The following is a 17,817-nucleotide window of genomic DNA, read 5'->3' as shown; positions in this document are numbered from 1 at the left end:
TGCAATCCTTTGAGCTAAACAATCAGCATGGGTCAAGCACGTGTTACAGCTGCCATAGTCAGAGAAGAAAAGCAGTTAGAAAACTTACTAAAATTTACAACGCTGAATATGCATGCCCAATTCTTCATTCTCAAGTACTCACAAGTGTCATTATAAACTCCTAATTCACTCAAAAGTGACTTCCTATCAGCAGTAAAAAAAAAAAAAAGTTTGTAATTTTAGATGTCTTTGAGTTCTCACAAAGACATGAATTTTCTATATGCAAAATTCCAGCTCTTATTCAATTCTGGACTCTAGAAATCACTGGCTTTTTATAATAATAACTCAAGGCATTGAATATGATTTGACGACTAATATGTCCAATACAGGTTTAGCATCCCAAATCTCAAAATCCAAAACTTTTTGAGCACCAACATGAACCTTAAAGGAAATGCTCACTGTAGCATTTAGGGTTTTGGATTTAGGATGCTCGACTAATGTAATACAAATATTCCAAAATCCGAAAAATTCTGAAATCTGAAAGACTTCTGGTCCTAAGCATTGCAGATAAGGAATACTCGGCCTATACTTAAAAGTATAAAACATGTCTTTAAATACCAAATGAATCAGTTTTTTCATGAAGTTAGATTTTCAATAAATCATCCAAGTACTTATTGAGACTATTAGCTGGTGCTACAAAATCATACAGAAACATAGGGAATTTCACTCTAATTGAAGTTAAACCTGCACATCAATAAAAAATACACTACTGAAAAGAAACAGACAGCCCTTGATACATGGTAAAGAAATGCCAGTCAGTCTCCCTTCCCCTGCCTTTGTTTAAGAGTCTGTGTGATGGCTGGGGATTTTCTGAACCTACCTCCGTGAGAACGTCCACTACTCCAATTCATCGTCCTTTCAAGCCCAGGTAGATTTCTGAGTTTTACATTTGTTCTCCCTCACTGGGTAAGTCTTTATGTAGAAAGGACTTAATTTAAGCAAGGAGGGTTTTGTCGTCTGCCAATAAGTGAGATAGCTGGTCTAAGTTATCCAGGTTATTTCCATGTGAAAATACTGTTGTAAGTCAGAAGTTACAACAATTTCTAATTCTTTCCAAATTCTCAAAAGGAATCTTCAGAACCACAGTAGACTAGATCATATAAAAATACTCTGCCTGGGTAACCTAATTCATAATTAGACATACTTAGCATAACCATATATGTACTTGTAAAAGCAACTTACAAGCATAAGTTGACATCAGTGAACATAGTGTCACAATTAACTAAGAAGGCAAAGAAATTTAAATAAGCACGTCATATTTTAAGAGATAAAAAGTTATAAACCACCTATCAAGCAAATGTTCCACCAGGGGGTGTAGTCTGCATTTATTCCCTTTGCAGCCAATTTACTTAGCACATGCACCTGAGTGACTGTACAAAAACTATGTTTTCTAGAACGATTTATGTCCCATTGGCTTTCATTTTTACTCCACGAAAACTTTGTCTTTATATTTTATTGTCTGTCAATCAAATTCAAAGTGAATTCCAACACTTTTGTTTTTCAAATTAATGCCAAGTTGTAAAAAACTGTAAGCAAATATCTAGATTCTTTAGGGAAGTTTGTTATTAATGCTAGATTAATCCTTTCCTATAGCCAAGAATCCTTTACCAAAGCAATTGTTTCTTAGCAATGAATTAAGACCATCTCACAAATATTCTACAACTGGATTTTATAGCTTGAGATTTCTTTAAATAAACTTCATCTCTCTAATGAATTTTAAAATACTCAATTATTTTAACAAGAATAATAGCAGCTAACAGTTATTAATAAAAAGTTTATTTCAATCACAGATTTGCAAAATTGGTTTACTTCTGGAACCACATTTGATGAATGAAAACATTTTGTTAGACATGTTGATTCACTAAGATGTGTGTATTCACAAATTTATCCAGAAATAGATGTAACACCCACATGAAATAATGAATGGGAACAGTAGCTTGCATAGCTTGTTTCCTTGAAAAATGTGTACTGTATAGAAATCAATATTGTCTCAACATCAGCCAGCCAGTAAGTGGCAGAGCTGTTGTTGAATGTAGGAATGTCTAATGATAAGGTTCAAGCCTTGGTGAGAACTCACACCCCCATAGTCAGGAGAGCTGGAGCTTCTGCTACCTAGAACTCTCGGTGTCTCCTGACTCACTCTGTCTTTACGCTCCTCCTACTTGGGAAGAGGACAGCCTGGACTATTGTTGCTTTTACTAGGGATGATACGAACAGGATGCCACCACCAGGAGGTGCCAGTCATCACAGAGCTCCAAAGAAGGCCACATAACATGGGCTGATGCAAGAACTCAACATTTCAAGATGCATTATTCAGTAACTAGGTTACACATGAATACATGCTCCAGATCAATTTGTAAGGACCTATCAAAGGTAAAATCATGTGTTGCCTGATGACAGGGATACATTCTGAGAAACATGTCCTCATGTGATTTCGCCACTGTGCGAACACCATGGAGCATACTCACACAACCCTAGATGGTATAGCCTACTACACCCCTAGGCTACGTGGGGTAGCCTGTTGCTCCTAGGATGCAAACCTGAACAGTGTGTTACCGTACTGAATACTGCAGACAACTGTAACACAATGGTAAGTGTTCGTGTATCTAAACACTTCTAAACATAGAAAAGGAACAGTAAAAATGAAGTATAAAAGATAAAAAATGGTTCACCTCGATGGGGCACTTACACATTCAGAGCTTGCAGGCCTGGAAGTTGCTCTGGGCGAGTCAGTGAGCGAATGGTGAGTGAATGTGAAGGTCAAGGACATTACTGTACACTACTGTAGGCTTTACAAACACTGTACCCTTAGGCTACACCAAGCTTATAAAAAATTATTTTCCTGTCTTCAATAATAAATGAACCTTAGCTTACTGTAACTTTTTTACTTTATAAACATCTAAATTTTTTTAACTTTTTCACTCTTTTCTAATAACACTTAGCTTAAAACGCAAACACATTTACAGCTGTACAAAAATAGTTTCTTTCTTTATATCCTTATTTATAAGCTTTTTTCTCTTAAAAAATTTTTTTTATTTTACTTTTTTAGTTTCTAAGCTTTTTTGTTAAAAACTAAGACACAAACAAACACACATGTTGGCCTAGGCCTACACAGGGTCAGGATCATCAATATCACTGTCTTCTGCACCCACATCTTGTCCCACGGGGAGCTCTTCAGGGGTAATAACAAGCATGGAGCTGTCATCTCCTGTGATAACAACACCTTCTTCTGAAGGACCTGCCTGAGGTTTACGGTTTAATATAAGAAGGAGTGCGCTCTAACAATAAGAAGTATAGTATATTAAATACATAAACCAGTAACATAATCATTTATTATCATTACCAAGTATTATATATTATACACAATTGTATGTGCTAGACTTTCATAGGACTGGCAGCACAGTAGGTTTGTTTACATCAGTACTACCATAAATACATGAGTTATAATGCCATAGATTGTGCTACGGCATTATGACAGCTGCCATGTCACTAGGCCACAGGAATTTTTCAGCTCCACCGTGTCGTACGCACAGTCTGTGGCAGATGCACGACTGTGTTTGTGTGTTCACTAGGGCCCCTCCTGTCTCAGCAGGCATCGAGAGCCTCGGTCTAACTCCTCAAATTTGCAGCTTCTTACCAATGAAGCAACAAAATGCAGCCACAGTGCACCCCTTCATTTCCGCAACACTGTGAGAAAGAGGTGGTCCAAACGCAAGTCCTGATGCATCCCCACAAGAAGAATTTGCTCTGTCTTACATTTTGAAAATACTTAGACTAAAAAAAATTACTCTGTATGGTGTTTAAGAATGTGGGCTGGAGTGTGGGAGACCTGGGTTTCAAGCCTGCCTCTTATTTGCTGTGTATTAACCTCTCTTCATCTCAGTTTCCTTCTCTGTAAGATGGGGCAACATCACAACAAGACTATTCATATCCCTGCACTTCAAAGAAAGGGAAGTTATCGCACAAATATCGATTTGATTGGCTCTTTATCATTTTCAGTGATTAAAAATACAACGCACCTCCTTCTAGGGACTGTGAGTTTTCCCAGTGCTGGGGGTGGGCAGGAGGCATGTATGTTAAAAATGCCCAAACTAAATTTATTGATGACCTCATTTCCTAAACGTTTCTTCTAATTCACCAAATATTTTGCTGACTGCCTTTTCATTTCATTTTCCTCCAGTTGCGTGTGTTTTGCTTTTGATGTGGTACACGCTTTGAAGATACATTATTAAACAGACGAGCCCGTCACCCCTGGAGCTGGCACTCTGTCCCCTGCTTATCCTTAACAAATCTCCCTTTGTGTTCTTTTGTGCTGAAGTGATTAATCATTTCAACTATCCAAGGGCTGCTGACAATCTTTCTAGATGACTCCAGCTACCATGACCTCCCTCCCCTCATCTACACTGTTTTAAACATGCTAGGAATCTGTTCTGGGGTCTTTATTCGTATCACAGTGGGCTCCCCATTTCATACAATCACTAGCAAACCTCTAAAAGAGCTCAGTTTTTCTTTCTTGCCTTTTTCCAGAGTTCGGGGTTGTGGGTGTATATGAAAGGGATAGTGACAGACGTCAATGAGAAGACAAGAAAATCGAAAGTTAGAAAGTCAGAATGATAAACGCCTGTTTTGCAAACCAGAAGAGAGGTTTTTATCTCACTGTCTCGAGAGAACCTGTTGCACCTTATTTTTTTGTGCAGTATCTTCATAGCCTTGTGGCTGGGATTTCTTTCTCTACTTTTGCTTCCCCCCTGGTTTTCAGAGTTTGCAGACGGCTTCCTACTTAAAGCCCCATCTTTGACCCACTGTTAATCGTAATTTGGTTTCCAGAGATGTAGCCCAGGTGGGTTTTGGGGGGGTTGGTCATTTTTTTTATAATATTTTACTAACATTTTCAACTAACTTTAAAGGTTCTATTTTTAAAAGCCTATCCTTTTCCCCCCTCACAGTCATATGCTGTTAAACAGAATTCAAAAACATGTTTAAGGAACTGACCAAAAACACTCTGTTAAGTCTCAAGTTACTGCCAGAAAAGAGAAAGCTAAAGTGATTCATAAAATAAATATGCACATACAAGTCTTCTGATAATGTCAATTAGCATGGAATCCCAGAGTGATTTTTTTAAAAAAATGTACTTTATATGCAGAAATAAACCTATATTGAAGACTATTAAAAAGATATTTACGAGTAGCTGAGGAATAGTTTTAAATTAATGCATAAGTTGATAATAAGCATGCTGATCTTACAATTTTTAATTAGTTTTCAGAAACCTAATTGATGTTCATAGAAAGATACTTTTTTTAAAAAATGAGAAGAATATAAAATTCTTAGTATTTTCAATTTCACAGAACCACAGATCTCTAATTGTTTAGCGTTACAATAAAAAATAAGGCACTGAACTTAATAACGAAACAGTTGTAGTGAACTGTCCACAGGATACAACTTTTATAACTGTGCAGGAAATCCAGAGGAGAGAGAAGGAAACACACTTGCATAAATAGGTGTACCTTTTATCTACCCATAGGTGCTTAAATAAAATAAATCAGCCAGTGCTAGCATATGATAAATCTTTTCAAACCTAATTCCTGGAGACACACGAAGAGGTCCACCTATCTTGATTTGTCATCTGAAACTAAAGGTGCTCAGGATAGTAGTACTTGGAGGGGGATGGTCTCTAGAAAGTGGAGGTACTGAGTATAGCACTTTTCTAGAATTTCTGCAATACAAGTGGGCCCAGGAATAGAGCCATGGGCAAATGGAAAAATGCCTCATGTTCGAAAAATAGTAAATTTGGGAGGCCAAAGAACTCCAACATTGGGTTACCTAATTCTGAAATTATTGGCTATGCGAACTGCTTTCAAAATCGAAATCAAAACCAAAAAAATGCAAATAAATATGAGAGCATGTTCTAAAAGTTCTGGAAAATGTCTGAGTTCCAACCTCTACATTGTCTCAATACTTACATTTCATTTAATCCAGTGAGCAAAACAACAAAGGAACTGCACACCTATATATCAAATTTATCAGAACTTATAAAACAACACATAAATACAATGGCAATAGAAAAATTAGGGTTCTAGGGTTTTCTAAGGTTATAATGAACTAAATAATTATAACATTACAAGAACTACAGGTAATTATGTCTTATTTAAAATATATGATTATTATCTAGATAGCTGTTCTAATTTTCAAGGCCTATATGTCTTCCATCCTCATTATCATTTTCTACCTTAGAAATTCCTTTTCTTGGATCTGTGTGTACACAATAGTAATTTGCAGCAAATCAGTGTAATTTCACAACCCTTAATTTGAAAAAATAAAAAAGAATGCTGCGTGCTTCATGATAGTAAATACAATTTTAAAATGTATGTCTTCAGTTGATCACTTTGGATAGATGCGTTTTAATTGTTCTAAGAACTGCTTTACACAGAGCATATTAGCAGTGGAAATAGCTCTGACTTCCAGGCCTTGATTCTACCAGCAGCAACATGGTAATTAACCAAATTATCTCTGCAAATGGATTATCTTGATTTCTTCAACTTGTAAAAATTCATTATGTACCAAAATGAAAAACTCAGGCTCATGAAAGATAATCAGGATACAAGTGGCAGATATGAAAGGTCTGAGCTTTGCTGACATGTGCACCAGCAGCAGCTGCTGGACCCCTTTCCCCTCCTATCCCTCAGGAGTTAGCAGGTGAGTTTTCATCTCTCTTGCATTTGTACTAATGGTACTAGGTGTTCTAATGCTTCCAGGTGACACAACAGTCTTGGTAGTCCTTGGAGAGCTGACGTTTTAGGAGGACAGTACCTCAAACTTTGCATTGCAGGACTAGAAAGACAGCACGGTGGAGGGCAAGCACAGACACTGGGCAAGAGGTCAATCACTTGTTCATGATTCTTCATCCATTTATTCAGTATTTATTAAATGTCACTATCTGCCAGTCATTATGCTAACGCCCCTGGAGGTGGATGGCGACAGGCCAGTGGGAGATAAGAAAGACCGTTTTTTACTAAGTGTTGTAATAAGAATACAGGGTACCTAGGAGCACAGAAGAGCAGCATCGAACTCAGACTCTGGGGATCAGGAAGGCTTCCTGGCAGAAGTGACACTTCAAGTGAGGCTTAGAGGATACACAGGAGTTAGTCAGCTGGCTTTGTGGCCAAGGGTAGGGAGAGCAGTGGTAATACCCTTGCAGAAGTGGAGTGTAGAGTGTGAGGAGGAGAGTGGCCAAAGATGAGACTGGAACGATAGGTGGGGTCACTGTATATGGGACTCTGCAATCCACGCCCAGGAGTCTGACTCTACCCTGAGCCTGGGGTGGGGGCGGGGGATGGAAGTGTTTCCAGCAAGCTTATGCTTTGGAAACCTGACTGTGCCTGCATCGTGAAGAGCTGGCTGGAGGAAGACAGGAGCCAGGAGGCCAGCGAGCAGGTCTCTGTAGTAATCTAGGAAAGGAGAGTGGACTGAACAAGGCGGGAAGCTGGAGAGGGACAGAAGTGGACCCAAGTGAGGGAGCCAGAGTGGACAGGCATGAGGAACCAAACATGGTGAGTGTGAGGGGAAGAACCCGAGGGCTTGGGCAGCCGGGTGATGACAGTAATCCATGCTGGAGGAAAAGCCAGTGGAGGTGGGAGGTGACATTACAGTAGAGGTGTCCATGGCATGTCTAAGCGGAGCAATTTGCTGGCAGCTAGAGAGGTGAGCATGAAGCTTCAGAAGCAGAGCTGGGTTTGAAACACATGCTTGACACCTGTCACCCCACAGATGTTGCAGGGCAACTGGAGCATGTGAGAAGAGACGGGAGCCAAGATAGAACCCCAATATCTAGGGACAGTTACAGGAAGAGAAGTCCATAGAGGAGACCAAGAAGAAATGACCTCAAAGGTGGGTAAGCCCAGGCGAGTGTGGTGGGACAGACGCCAAGGGCATGAGCATTTTAACATGGATCCTGCAGTGAGCAACCCACCAAGAGATCAGCTGGGTTGTGGTCTCTGCACTTGCGATGAGCAAGCATGGGGTGGTGACCTCCGTAAAAGCCATGTCAGGCAGGAGTGTGGTGGGGGAGAAACCAGACAGCACTGGGTTGAAGGGGAAGTAGAGGGGAAGATGCAGAAAGACTTTGGCTGGGAAAGTCTACCTAGGAAGGAGGAAAGAGCTGCAGGGAGTGCAGCATTGAAGAAATATGTGTGTGTGTGTGTGTGTGTGTGTGTGTGTGTGTGTTTGTGTGTAAGATGGAAATAATTTGTACATGCTTACTGTGAGGATGAGAAGCTAGCAGAGAGACAGCTCATAAGAGAGCAAAGAGAGACCAGGTGCTTGCTAGCTCCTGAGTTGGCTGGGGTAGTGCCTACTTGCTCACTGCTGTACTCCCGGCACTGAGGACAGAGGCTGGCACACTGATCAACTGAAGCCACTGGCCCAGGGGCACCCACTAGATGGCACCCATCTCCTCAGGGACAGAGAGGCGAAGTGTCTGCGGGTGGTGAGGAGGAGGTAGGTGCTGGTGTCACAGGTGTGCAGCAAACAGGGATGGTCCAAGCCAGGCCTTTGATGGGGGCCATACAAAATTGGCTCTTGAGGAGGAAAAAGCCTTACTGTCTGTATAAAGCACAGACACACGCACCATACACAAACAGATACACAGTACCTCTGTGATATTAGAATTTCATGGGAAGCAATTAGGAAAAAAGTGTCTAAAAATGTCCTTTAGAGGGATGATAATGAAAAAGGTTGAGAAACGCTGACTAGGCCAAGGTAAAAAGAAACGCAGGACGCCCTGCAGTCAGCAACGCCTGGTCAACATCATGTTGATCACGAGCTCCAGTGGAGAGTGAGCCACAGGCTGCAACTGGCCAGTCTTCTGGGGAGAACGATGCAGTGCCCTTAGGAATGGGATGGGGGCAGTGACAGCACCGAGAGGCGACTTATACTCAAGGACCTGCTTGCCAGGACTAGCTGCCTGATGGAATTTCCAGGTCAGAGTGAAAAGCAGAAATGTCAAGTAGAGGTAAAAAAGGTCACAGGGCTGTTCATGCTAAGAATTTTATGACACAAAGTTTGCATACACATCCCACACACATACACATATTCACATTCCAAAAATATTTTTGTAAACAAGTAGAATCTTATTTGTTCATATTTTAAGTATCAACATCACTTCAGCAGATATTTTACTTTTTTAAACATTAAAAAAAAATTTTTTAAGAGACAGGGTCTCACTATGTCGCCCAGGCTCGTCTTGAACTCCTGGGCTCAAGCGATCCTCGTGTCTCAACCTCCCTAGTAGCTAGGCCCACAGGCGTGAGCCACCATGCCCATACATTTTAATGTCTACACAGTAAGTCCTCATTTAACATTTTCAGTGGGTTCTTGGAAACTGTGGCTTCAAGCGAAAAGACACATAAGGAAACCAATTTTACCACAGGCTAACTCACACCAACGAGAATTAAGTTCCATGGGCATATTTTTGGTCACAGAAACATCACCAAACTTCTACAAAAAGATGAAAACACTTCTAATATTAAGCACTGAAATAAATGTGAACTATGCGTACATTTAAGAAAGATTAATAAAAACGAAAGAATTACCCAATTTCTGATGACAGCAGTTGTAGTGGTGGGGGGTTCAATCACGGAATAAATGTTTGCAAAGTGAAAATTGTGAGGAGCGCCTCCTTCCACCAAGCAGTTCAAAAAGAGCAGTTTTGTACCACATCACTTATTGTTGTGTGTTTGTATGGTTATTGTAGACTTTGTACATTTTTATTTAACAATAATATGTATTCATTCCTTCATTCACTTGCCAACTCGCTTATTCCAGTTCAGGGCTGTGGGTGGCCGGAGCCTTTCCTGGCCATTCAGGGTACCAGGCAGGCACCAGCCCTGGCCAGGACGTCCCCTGGCAGGGATACGCGCTCACACGCACGCTCACACGGGGACCACGTAAACACACCTCACGTGCACAGCTTTGGGATGTGGGAGGAAACTAGAGTGCCCGGAGAAAACCCTCGCAGACGTGGGAAGAACATGCAGACTCCACACAGACAAGTGGTCCCAGTGGGAACTGATTTTTTTCCTCAACATTCCAATGAAATGACATTGAATGAAATGACATTATTCAAGGACTTGCTGTATGCTTCCTAATTAGCACTCTAAAAATTCTTTTAAATGTCTTAAAATTATAATAACTACATAAATAATTTCTGGTTCTGATCTCTAGTAAGTTTTCAAAGTCTGATGAATATAAAGGGTCATTTTAAGTACAGAAATAGGAAAGAAAAAATAAAATTGTATTGCTTCTCTTAAATAAAGTTAACAGAGGAAATATAGCAAGTTAGTTGGCTAGTACTAAACACTAGCATTTCTGTCAGGGAGGAGCATTCAAGTGAAACCTAGATTAAAAATAAGTTATGTGTGTGAGGAATTTACACATTTGAAAGTATTATCAGATACTATGATTTTACATGTAGTAATATTTTCAACTCTCTATAGCAAAAAAAAGAAACCATTGCAATGATAAATCTCATTCATGGACAAAGATAAAAATTTGTACTTTCTGTTCTGCATGATTCACATTTAAGACCCTTTTTTTTTTTAATGCTCATTCAAATACAAAGAAGAAAAACTATAAAGATGCTACAGAAACTTGGATGGAGTATGTAGACGACAACATGTAGTCCAATGGACACACGCAGATGGGGCCAGTAAAGTTCCTATCTCTCAGCTTCAGTCCCACCCCTCTACCCTCTGGTTTTGTGTTGCTGAGGCTGAACTCCGCAAACCACCTCTCAAGGAAGTACTGCTCTTGAAAGGAGCACATCTCTACTTGTTTTCTCCCCTGCATTCTTCCTCTAACTCATTCATCTCATCTGCTTAGCCCCTTCTGCACGTGGCAGGTGTTCTAAGATACTGAACATCTTCTTTTTGCGGTATTTTTAGCCTCTAATTTCTTAGTTCTGTTAATGTACATTGCAAGGCTACAACAACAGAAAACATATAAAAATCAAGTATTTGTAATGCCTGGGTCCTCTAATGTAGTGTTGAAATTGTCTCAAGTACAAGAAACCGTGAAACCTTCACAGTAAAATATTGACAAATACCCATGAAAAGATATTAACTGAGGTATCAGAACCCATGTTTTACTGTTGGGACAGAATTCTAATGTCATAGACTTTTAGGTACTTGGGCTGCTAACATTCCCTTGGTCTTCTATCCATGTTTCTGCAAATGCCTTTGTGATTTCTAACGGCGTGCATCAGAATGAGACAGGTAAATATCAAAAGGCAAAGCCATTCATTCTCAAGAGGAGCTTCTGGACCTCTGGGATTTCTTTAGCCATCACCCCAAAGCTTCTGGGCTCAGAACAGATTCTGAATTAGAGTGGTCTCTTGTCTCACATCGGTTATACACTAACTGAACACCTAACACACTAACTCAACACCTCCAGAGTCACTGCAAAGTCTATAGAGTGTAGCCAAATGGCCCTGCAACATAGCCGTAGGCTATTATATACACCTCACAGGCACTAGGACACCTGTGACAGGTACCAGTGGAGCCATTTAATCAGGGCTTTGGGTTTCAGCCAAAAGGACTAATAAAATAACATCTATTAAAAATGTATCTACAGATATAAAATAAGATATAAAAGTATGGTATTTCCATCTCTAACTGTTTGGATGACCAAATGCAAAAAGAAAACACAGAACAAAATACTACCAAGTGAACTAATTTATCTTGGCTAACACTGATTGCAGGTTTTGCTTGGTGAATTTCTCTAGGCCTCGGTCAGGTTTACTTTTGTTTTGATTTTATTTTACTACAACAAATAATGAGATATGTTAATGGGGCTCCTCTATAATTACACCTGGACTGATTTGGCCCTTGGTGGGCTTCATTTTGTCACTAATGAAATTTTTACTGTTGAAAATCAATGAAATAATTTATAAAGGAAACAGTATGAGCTAGAAAAAAGCCTGTCTGCTCCAAAGCAGGGGAGATTTGACCTAGGTCCAGCTCTGCAAATGACCCAAATAGGTCACTGAAAACAAGTCATCTCTTTGTTCTCTCTTTTCCAGTAGACGCAGAGTAGCTAATATGTTTTCATTTGGGTTGAGGAGCATGCAGACTTTAGAACACAAAGCTGCTCTTGTCCCACCATCCGGGGTCTGCCTTGTGAGGCATCGTCATGATGAGCATTCCGCATGCCAGTGCTCTCAACTCACAAACCTCCCAGGACCACAACTGGAAATCATCTTACCCATGACACTCCTTAGCTGCTGGAAAACCAGGGAAAAAAGTTTACTTTTTTTTTTGCCTGAAGTCTGTTCATTTACAATGTCAGGAAACTGGTTTGGGTCTCCGAAATTTAAACAAGTACCACTTACTCCCTTCATATAAACAGAAACACAATTCTATGTAAATATTCTCTATAAATATTTCATAGCACACTGGAATTAAATTAGTGACTAACGATGAAAGCCAAGAAGGTAATCCATTCAGATGTTGCACTGAAATTGTCTCTAAATTCATTCCTTAAATCCAAACCAGAATCTCAAATGCTGGTCTCTTACTACAAAGGCGCTCTGTGTTACGCGTAGTGCCCTCAACAAATGCCTTCTAAATCCCTCTTGCATAAAGCTTACGCATCCTTGATTCTAGCCCTGCACTCATTAAGTTGTAAACGAATTTTATTTGCTGAACAAATGTTAATGCCTTTCTACATTAATGGATAATGTTAGGAAAAGCACCTAAGTATTATAGCACTGGAACCTTTAAGGATGAGATACGGTGTAACTTAGAAAACTGTGTGTTACAAACATATGTCGGCCATGAGGGCTTCCAGCCCTTATCACCCATCTTCACAGAACTCGCTTGTAATTTCTCCCTCGGTTAAGAGAATTTTGCAATAACACAGAGATTTATTAGATCCCAGGATTAAAACTCTCTGAGTAAGAATAAAAAATAATTATGCTTTAGAACACAATGCAATATCCAAATGACTGGAAAACAGTCACCTCAGCAAAAACAGGAGGAAGAAGTTAAAGATGAGGTTGGTAACACTGGCCATAAAACCTCTGTAAGTTTAAGTGCATAAATGCACGATCTGGCACTTCCAGATCATTAATGTGTGGAAACGGGAAACCTCCCGTTCACAGCAAAATGCCTGAGCGGTTTCATTAAGGAGCCGGGGGGACTTCTCCATTTAGTAAGACAGCTCAGTAGTTGAGAGAGAGGTTGCTGGTGCGAGACGTCTTTGTTAAAATCCCAGCTCTATCACTTGCTAGCTGTGTAACCTCCAGCAAGTTGTGTTTAAGTTCTCCTCGCTTTTCGGGGTTCTCATCTGTAAAATGGGGATATTAACAGAGCCTACCTCCTGAGGCAGCTGCGAAGGTTATATGGGTTAACGCGTGCAAAGAACTTAGAATTGTGCCCCTGTACATAATGAGTGTTCAATAAATGTCAGCTCTTCACGATTTGGCCATTGTTATCGTATACGGGATATACTGCAATTGAGAAGGGAGGTGACTGGAAACATGGCCCTTCCTTACAGGAGGTCTCTAAACGCTCTAACTGCATTTTCTGTTTTCTCTAGTATGGACTCTGCCCCTCACTCCACAGAAACAGCACTCAGAAAGGTCACCCATGATGTTTCTGTTGCCTAATCCATGGGGTGGTTTTAGATCCCCATCTTTCTTGTCCTCTCCGAAACTTGGAACACCACTGACCTTGAAACTCTCTCCTTGGATTCTGTGACTTCTCACCATCGTAGTTGTCCCTCAGCTTTTCTGGTCACTCCCTCTCACTCCTGTTTGCCAGTGGATGTTCCTTCTCTTGGTCTCAAAATGTCAGAATTTAGGCTCTCATGGTTTCTGGATCTCGAGTCTCTGTCCAGGAAAATTTACCCAGTTCTATGGTTTTATTACCAATGACGGGCTAATTAATCCAAAATGTTGACCTGCAGCTCAGACCTCTGCTCTGACCTCCAGACCCACATTCGTTATTCTGTGTTCTCCATGTTTACTTGAATGTCTCAAAGGCACTTCAAACTCAGCACATACAAAAATGAATTTATGATTTCTCCCCTCCCTCCCAAACCAGGGTCTCCCCTGACACTTCCCATGGCAGTGAGAACACCACCAGGAATCTCTCATGTGGACTCCTGCAAGAGTCTCCCACCTCTCTTGCTTCTGCTCCTCTTGCCCCTCTATCCATTCCCCACAGCAGTCAGAGTGGTGCATTTAAACTGCCAATCTGATCACACCACTCTCTGCTCAAATGCTTCTGGCTTCCTACCTGATGGGCTCTCGAAGGTGGCTGAGAAGGCACAGTGTGATCTGGCTCCTGCTGCCTCTCCTGCCTCACTCGCTCTGCCCACTCTCTAGCCACTGTGACCTTCCTCGTCCTTTCCGGGCCTCTAACAAGCCACACTCTTCCATTTCCTCTGTTTGGAACCCTCACCATTCTTCTTGGGATGATTTCCTATTCATCCTCCAACTCTCAGTTCAAATGTTACTTCCTCAGGAAAGCCATTCCTGATCAAAAATTAGGTCATTTACCCTATAGCAAGCTTTCCAAAAACCCTAGTGTTTATCACAGTTAACATCACATCTTCATTTCTGTGGTCACTTTTCCTCCTCTTCCTCCACAACAGAGAGCCATCACCTAAACACGACAGCTGCAACTAACAAGTACCCCGGTGACCCTGACCACATCGGGTTCACCTGGCTGGGTCACAAGGGCAGAGAAATGGATAAGGAAAACTGGGCTCTGCAAAGACGATCCCTGGAAACCTGGCATAGAAAGACCAATATATCACATCTGTGATTTACAGCAAATGGAATCTGTTTGTGAGCCACTGCAATGATATTCATTGTTTTCCTTTGGGAGATTCTGTTCCTCCCTCCCTGACTTACTCATTTAACAAAACTGTGAATTCTAAATTCCAGACATTGGGGCCACAGTCTGGGAGGAATGCTGGTGTGACAGATACACAACAAATACTATCTGCTGTAAATGAGAAGGAGCCCTGTGCTTGTGTTTGGAGGAGAGAGCATGCTTAGGATAACAGGGGAACGTGGTCTTGGAGAATAACTGATGTGACTGAGGCAGGACACAGCCAGAAAAATCTTCCAGGAAAAACTGGGAACACTGACACCGTCCTCTAAGAGGACCTCTCCAAATACCAACTACTAATACTAATACCTTAGACTACCAGGTGGTGGGAGACAGTAAAAGGCTCACCTGGGTGCTACGGGCACCACCATCACCAACGTTTCCCCCAAGTCTGTACTGCCTCCCATTCTGGACCACTCATTGGTTCTAGGAAGAGTGGAACATAGCGAGCTCAGCTGCCTAACACAGCCACTCTCTCCACTGTCCTTGGGCATGCACGTGGGAAGTTCAGACTGCCTATGGATATAAAGCAATTACCCGGCCCTTTGTTCCACACCGATGGGAAGAGGGTCACAGCTGAGTAGCATCAATGGTGGGAGGTGTCAGCAGTCAGTATTGTAGGAAGGTGGGGTGGGTGGGGGACTGTGAGGCTCTCATCAGCTCTCATCAGAAAATAATCATTCTAAAGATTTATTAACTCTTGACTGCAGCAATCAGTCTTATTCTAATTGAATTTTACTTTACCTAAACTATATCCTTTGGGTGTGTGAATTACTCAAACTTCAAGCCCTTCTTGGAGAACAGAAAGGGAAGAGCACAGGACAGATTTCTCCCATATCCTAAGGAAAGCCAAGAGAGGATAGGAGGGGTAGAATTTTTCTAATTAGGGAAGCCCAGGAGGGGCTGGTGTTGTTCTGGCATTTCTGTTCTGTGGTTTTAAACACCACAATCAATCAAAGGGAGATGGGTTAAAAATGGAATATTTGGACTCCAAACATAAAAGTATGTTGAAAGAGAAAAATAGGAAAAGTTATAGCAGCATCTTACACTACTTGTTTAAGCTGAAACAAAGCCCCAGAATAGAGATAATATAGATATAAAATACAATATGTATCTTACTTAACATATATTTAAATGTCAGAAATGAAGCTACCTGCTTTGACAATTATTTTCTATGTAGATCTCTGTCAGAAAAAAAAAATCATTATGAATTCAACAAATCAAACTTCAGTGACTTATTCTGGTCAATTTGAGAGTTATTTATAAAATAATGCCTTCCAGAAAGAAAAAAAATCCTGCTTTTGAAAACAGTTAATGTAAAATTTTAAACCAAGTAATTATATTGCTATAATTCACCAGCAATTCAAGAAAAAGTGTCCAAAAGTTAGGACCATATTAAAATAAAAGTTGTGTTTTTTTTTTTAACTGTGAAATTCCATACCATCTGGCCTAATTTTTCTTGGTGCTTTGCCCAGGGTAATATCAGCTTTTTGAGAACTTGAGTAAATTATTAGGTTATTACTCTGAAAAAATCAGACTGAAGAAAAAAATACAGGTTGATGACAACACCCTACTCAGGAAAGCACTGACATGGCGGAACGGCCCAAGCGCAGTCAGACCGCACGTGAAACTGGTCTGTGGAAGGATCCACGCTGGGCGTGGCAGGGATGAAAAGGACAGGTGCTCAGGGAGCAACGGGGAAAATAACAACAAGTAAAACAACACAGAAATAAATTTTCAGACTCTGAGCATTACCTCTCTGTCAGGTGCTCCTGCTTCTAATTAAGTTTAGAAGAAAAATAACAGGGCAACCCCTGCCTGGCTCAAAAAGTACAGACTCTTCAAGGATGCTCTTAGACAGCAGGGTGATAAACGGGGCATCCAAACGTGAGCACCGTCATATTTTTCATCTAAATTCTGTTCTTCTGGTGTCCATCTGATCCCTTCATACAGCATCAGCTCAGCCTGTGCAAAGGCACCCAGACAGGTGCCTAGATTTCTAGAACAGGTGTTACTCACAGGTGTCATTTCATCAACTTACCCTCAAAAAAGGTAAGTGTCAAGCAATAAATGATGGGCTCCCTTTGATCAGGTAGCCACATGTTTCCTTTCTGTTTGGAATCTATGTCCAACAAGCTGATAAGATTCAAAGAATCATCTTACCCGAATTATTTCTTCAACACAGCTGTTGCTTTCTCCAGATCTATTCTCCTGAAAGCAAAGGAAAAAAAAGAAAATTAAGCCTGAGGGACTAGATTCATGGTCACAAAGAGGTGACATGCAAGCTTCCAAATTAGTGGGAAAAAGACTTTAACAGAGTGTTGGACAGAGGGAGTATCTAAATTGGGACTTGCTGACCAAATCCTTTCCTTAATGGCTGGCTCCCGTTGTGGCTACTGTTGTCGCCCTGCCCCAGCCTGGAGTGCCAACACACCCACCCCAGAGGCTCAGCTCTGGACCTCCAACCACAGTGCCTTTAAGCAGGGCAGACTCCTAGGAGCACAGAACATGAGCTGCAGTTATGAGCTTTGTCCACCTTGGGCTCCACCCAAGTGTGGACACCATGGCCTTGGCTGTGAAAGTGGATCCAGTTTATCCACCCAATATGGGCCGTGGGCCTGACGGGCACAATGGCTGCTAGAGCTTAAGTAAAAGTCTGGTAGTTCCACAGTCCTCAAAGCCTAGATACACTGGTTTGATGGGGCAAAAACTGAAAAACCAAAGCAGCAACATCCTCTGGCCGCCGGCATGGCACACGGGGTGTCACACCCCAGAGCCACTTGTTCTGTCACTCACACTGCCCTGTGCTATGGAGATATGAAGGGGCTCTGGGGTGTGGTGGCTTCAGGTCACAACTGACTCTGGGGACCATTTTAAGTTCCAAAGA

General features: G+C 41.2%; 1 protein-coding gene across 1 annotated transcript in view; it reads right to left on the bottom strand.

The window, feature by feature from the left end:
- AFF3 (AF4/FMR2 family, member 3) overlaps positions 1-17,817 on the bottom strand; it is a 506,791-nt gene that overhangs the window by 235,647 nt on the left and 253,327 nt on the right. Inside the window, exon 6 of the mRNA XM_012641885.1 lies at positions 17,094-17,141. Coding sequence (XP_012497339.1) covers positions 17,094-17,141 — 48 coding nt within the window. The remainder of the gene's footprint in view (positions 1-17,093; positions 17,142-17,817) is intronic.

Source organism: Propithecus coquereli, unplaced genomic scaffold (genome assembly GCF_000956105.1).
Source record: "Propithecus coquereli isolate 6110/MARCELLA unplaced genomic scaffold, Pcoq_1.0 Scaffold171, whole genome shotgun sequence".
NCBI classification, from domain to species: domain Eukaryota; kingdom Metazoa; phylum Chordata; class Mammalia; order Primates; family Indriidae; genus Propithecus; species Propithecus coquereli.
Note: the sequence above shows the minus strand (reverse complement) of the source record. Positions and strands in the feature narration are given on the sequence as shown.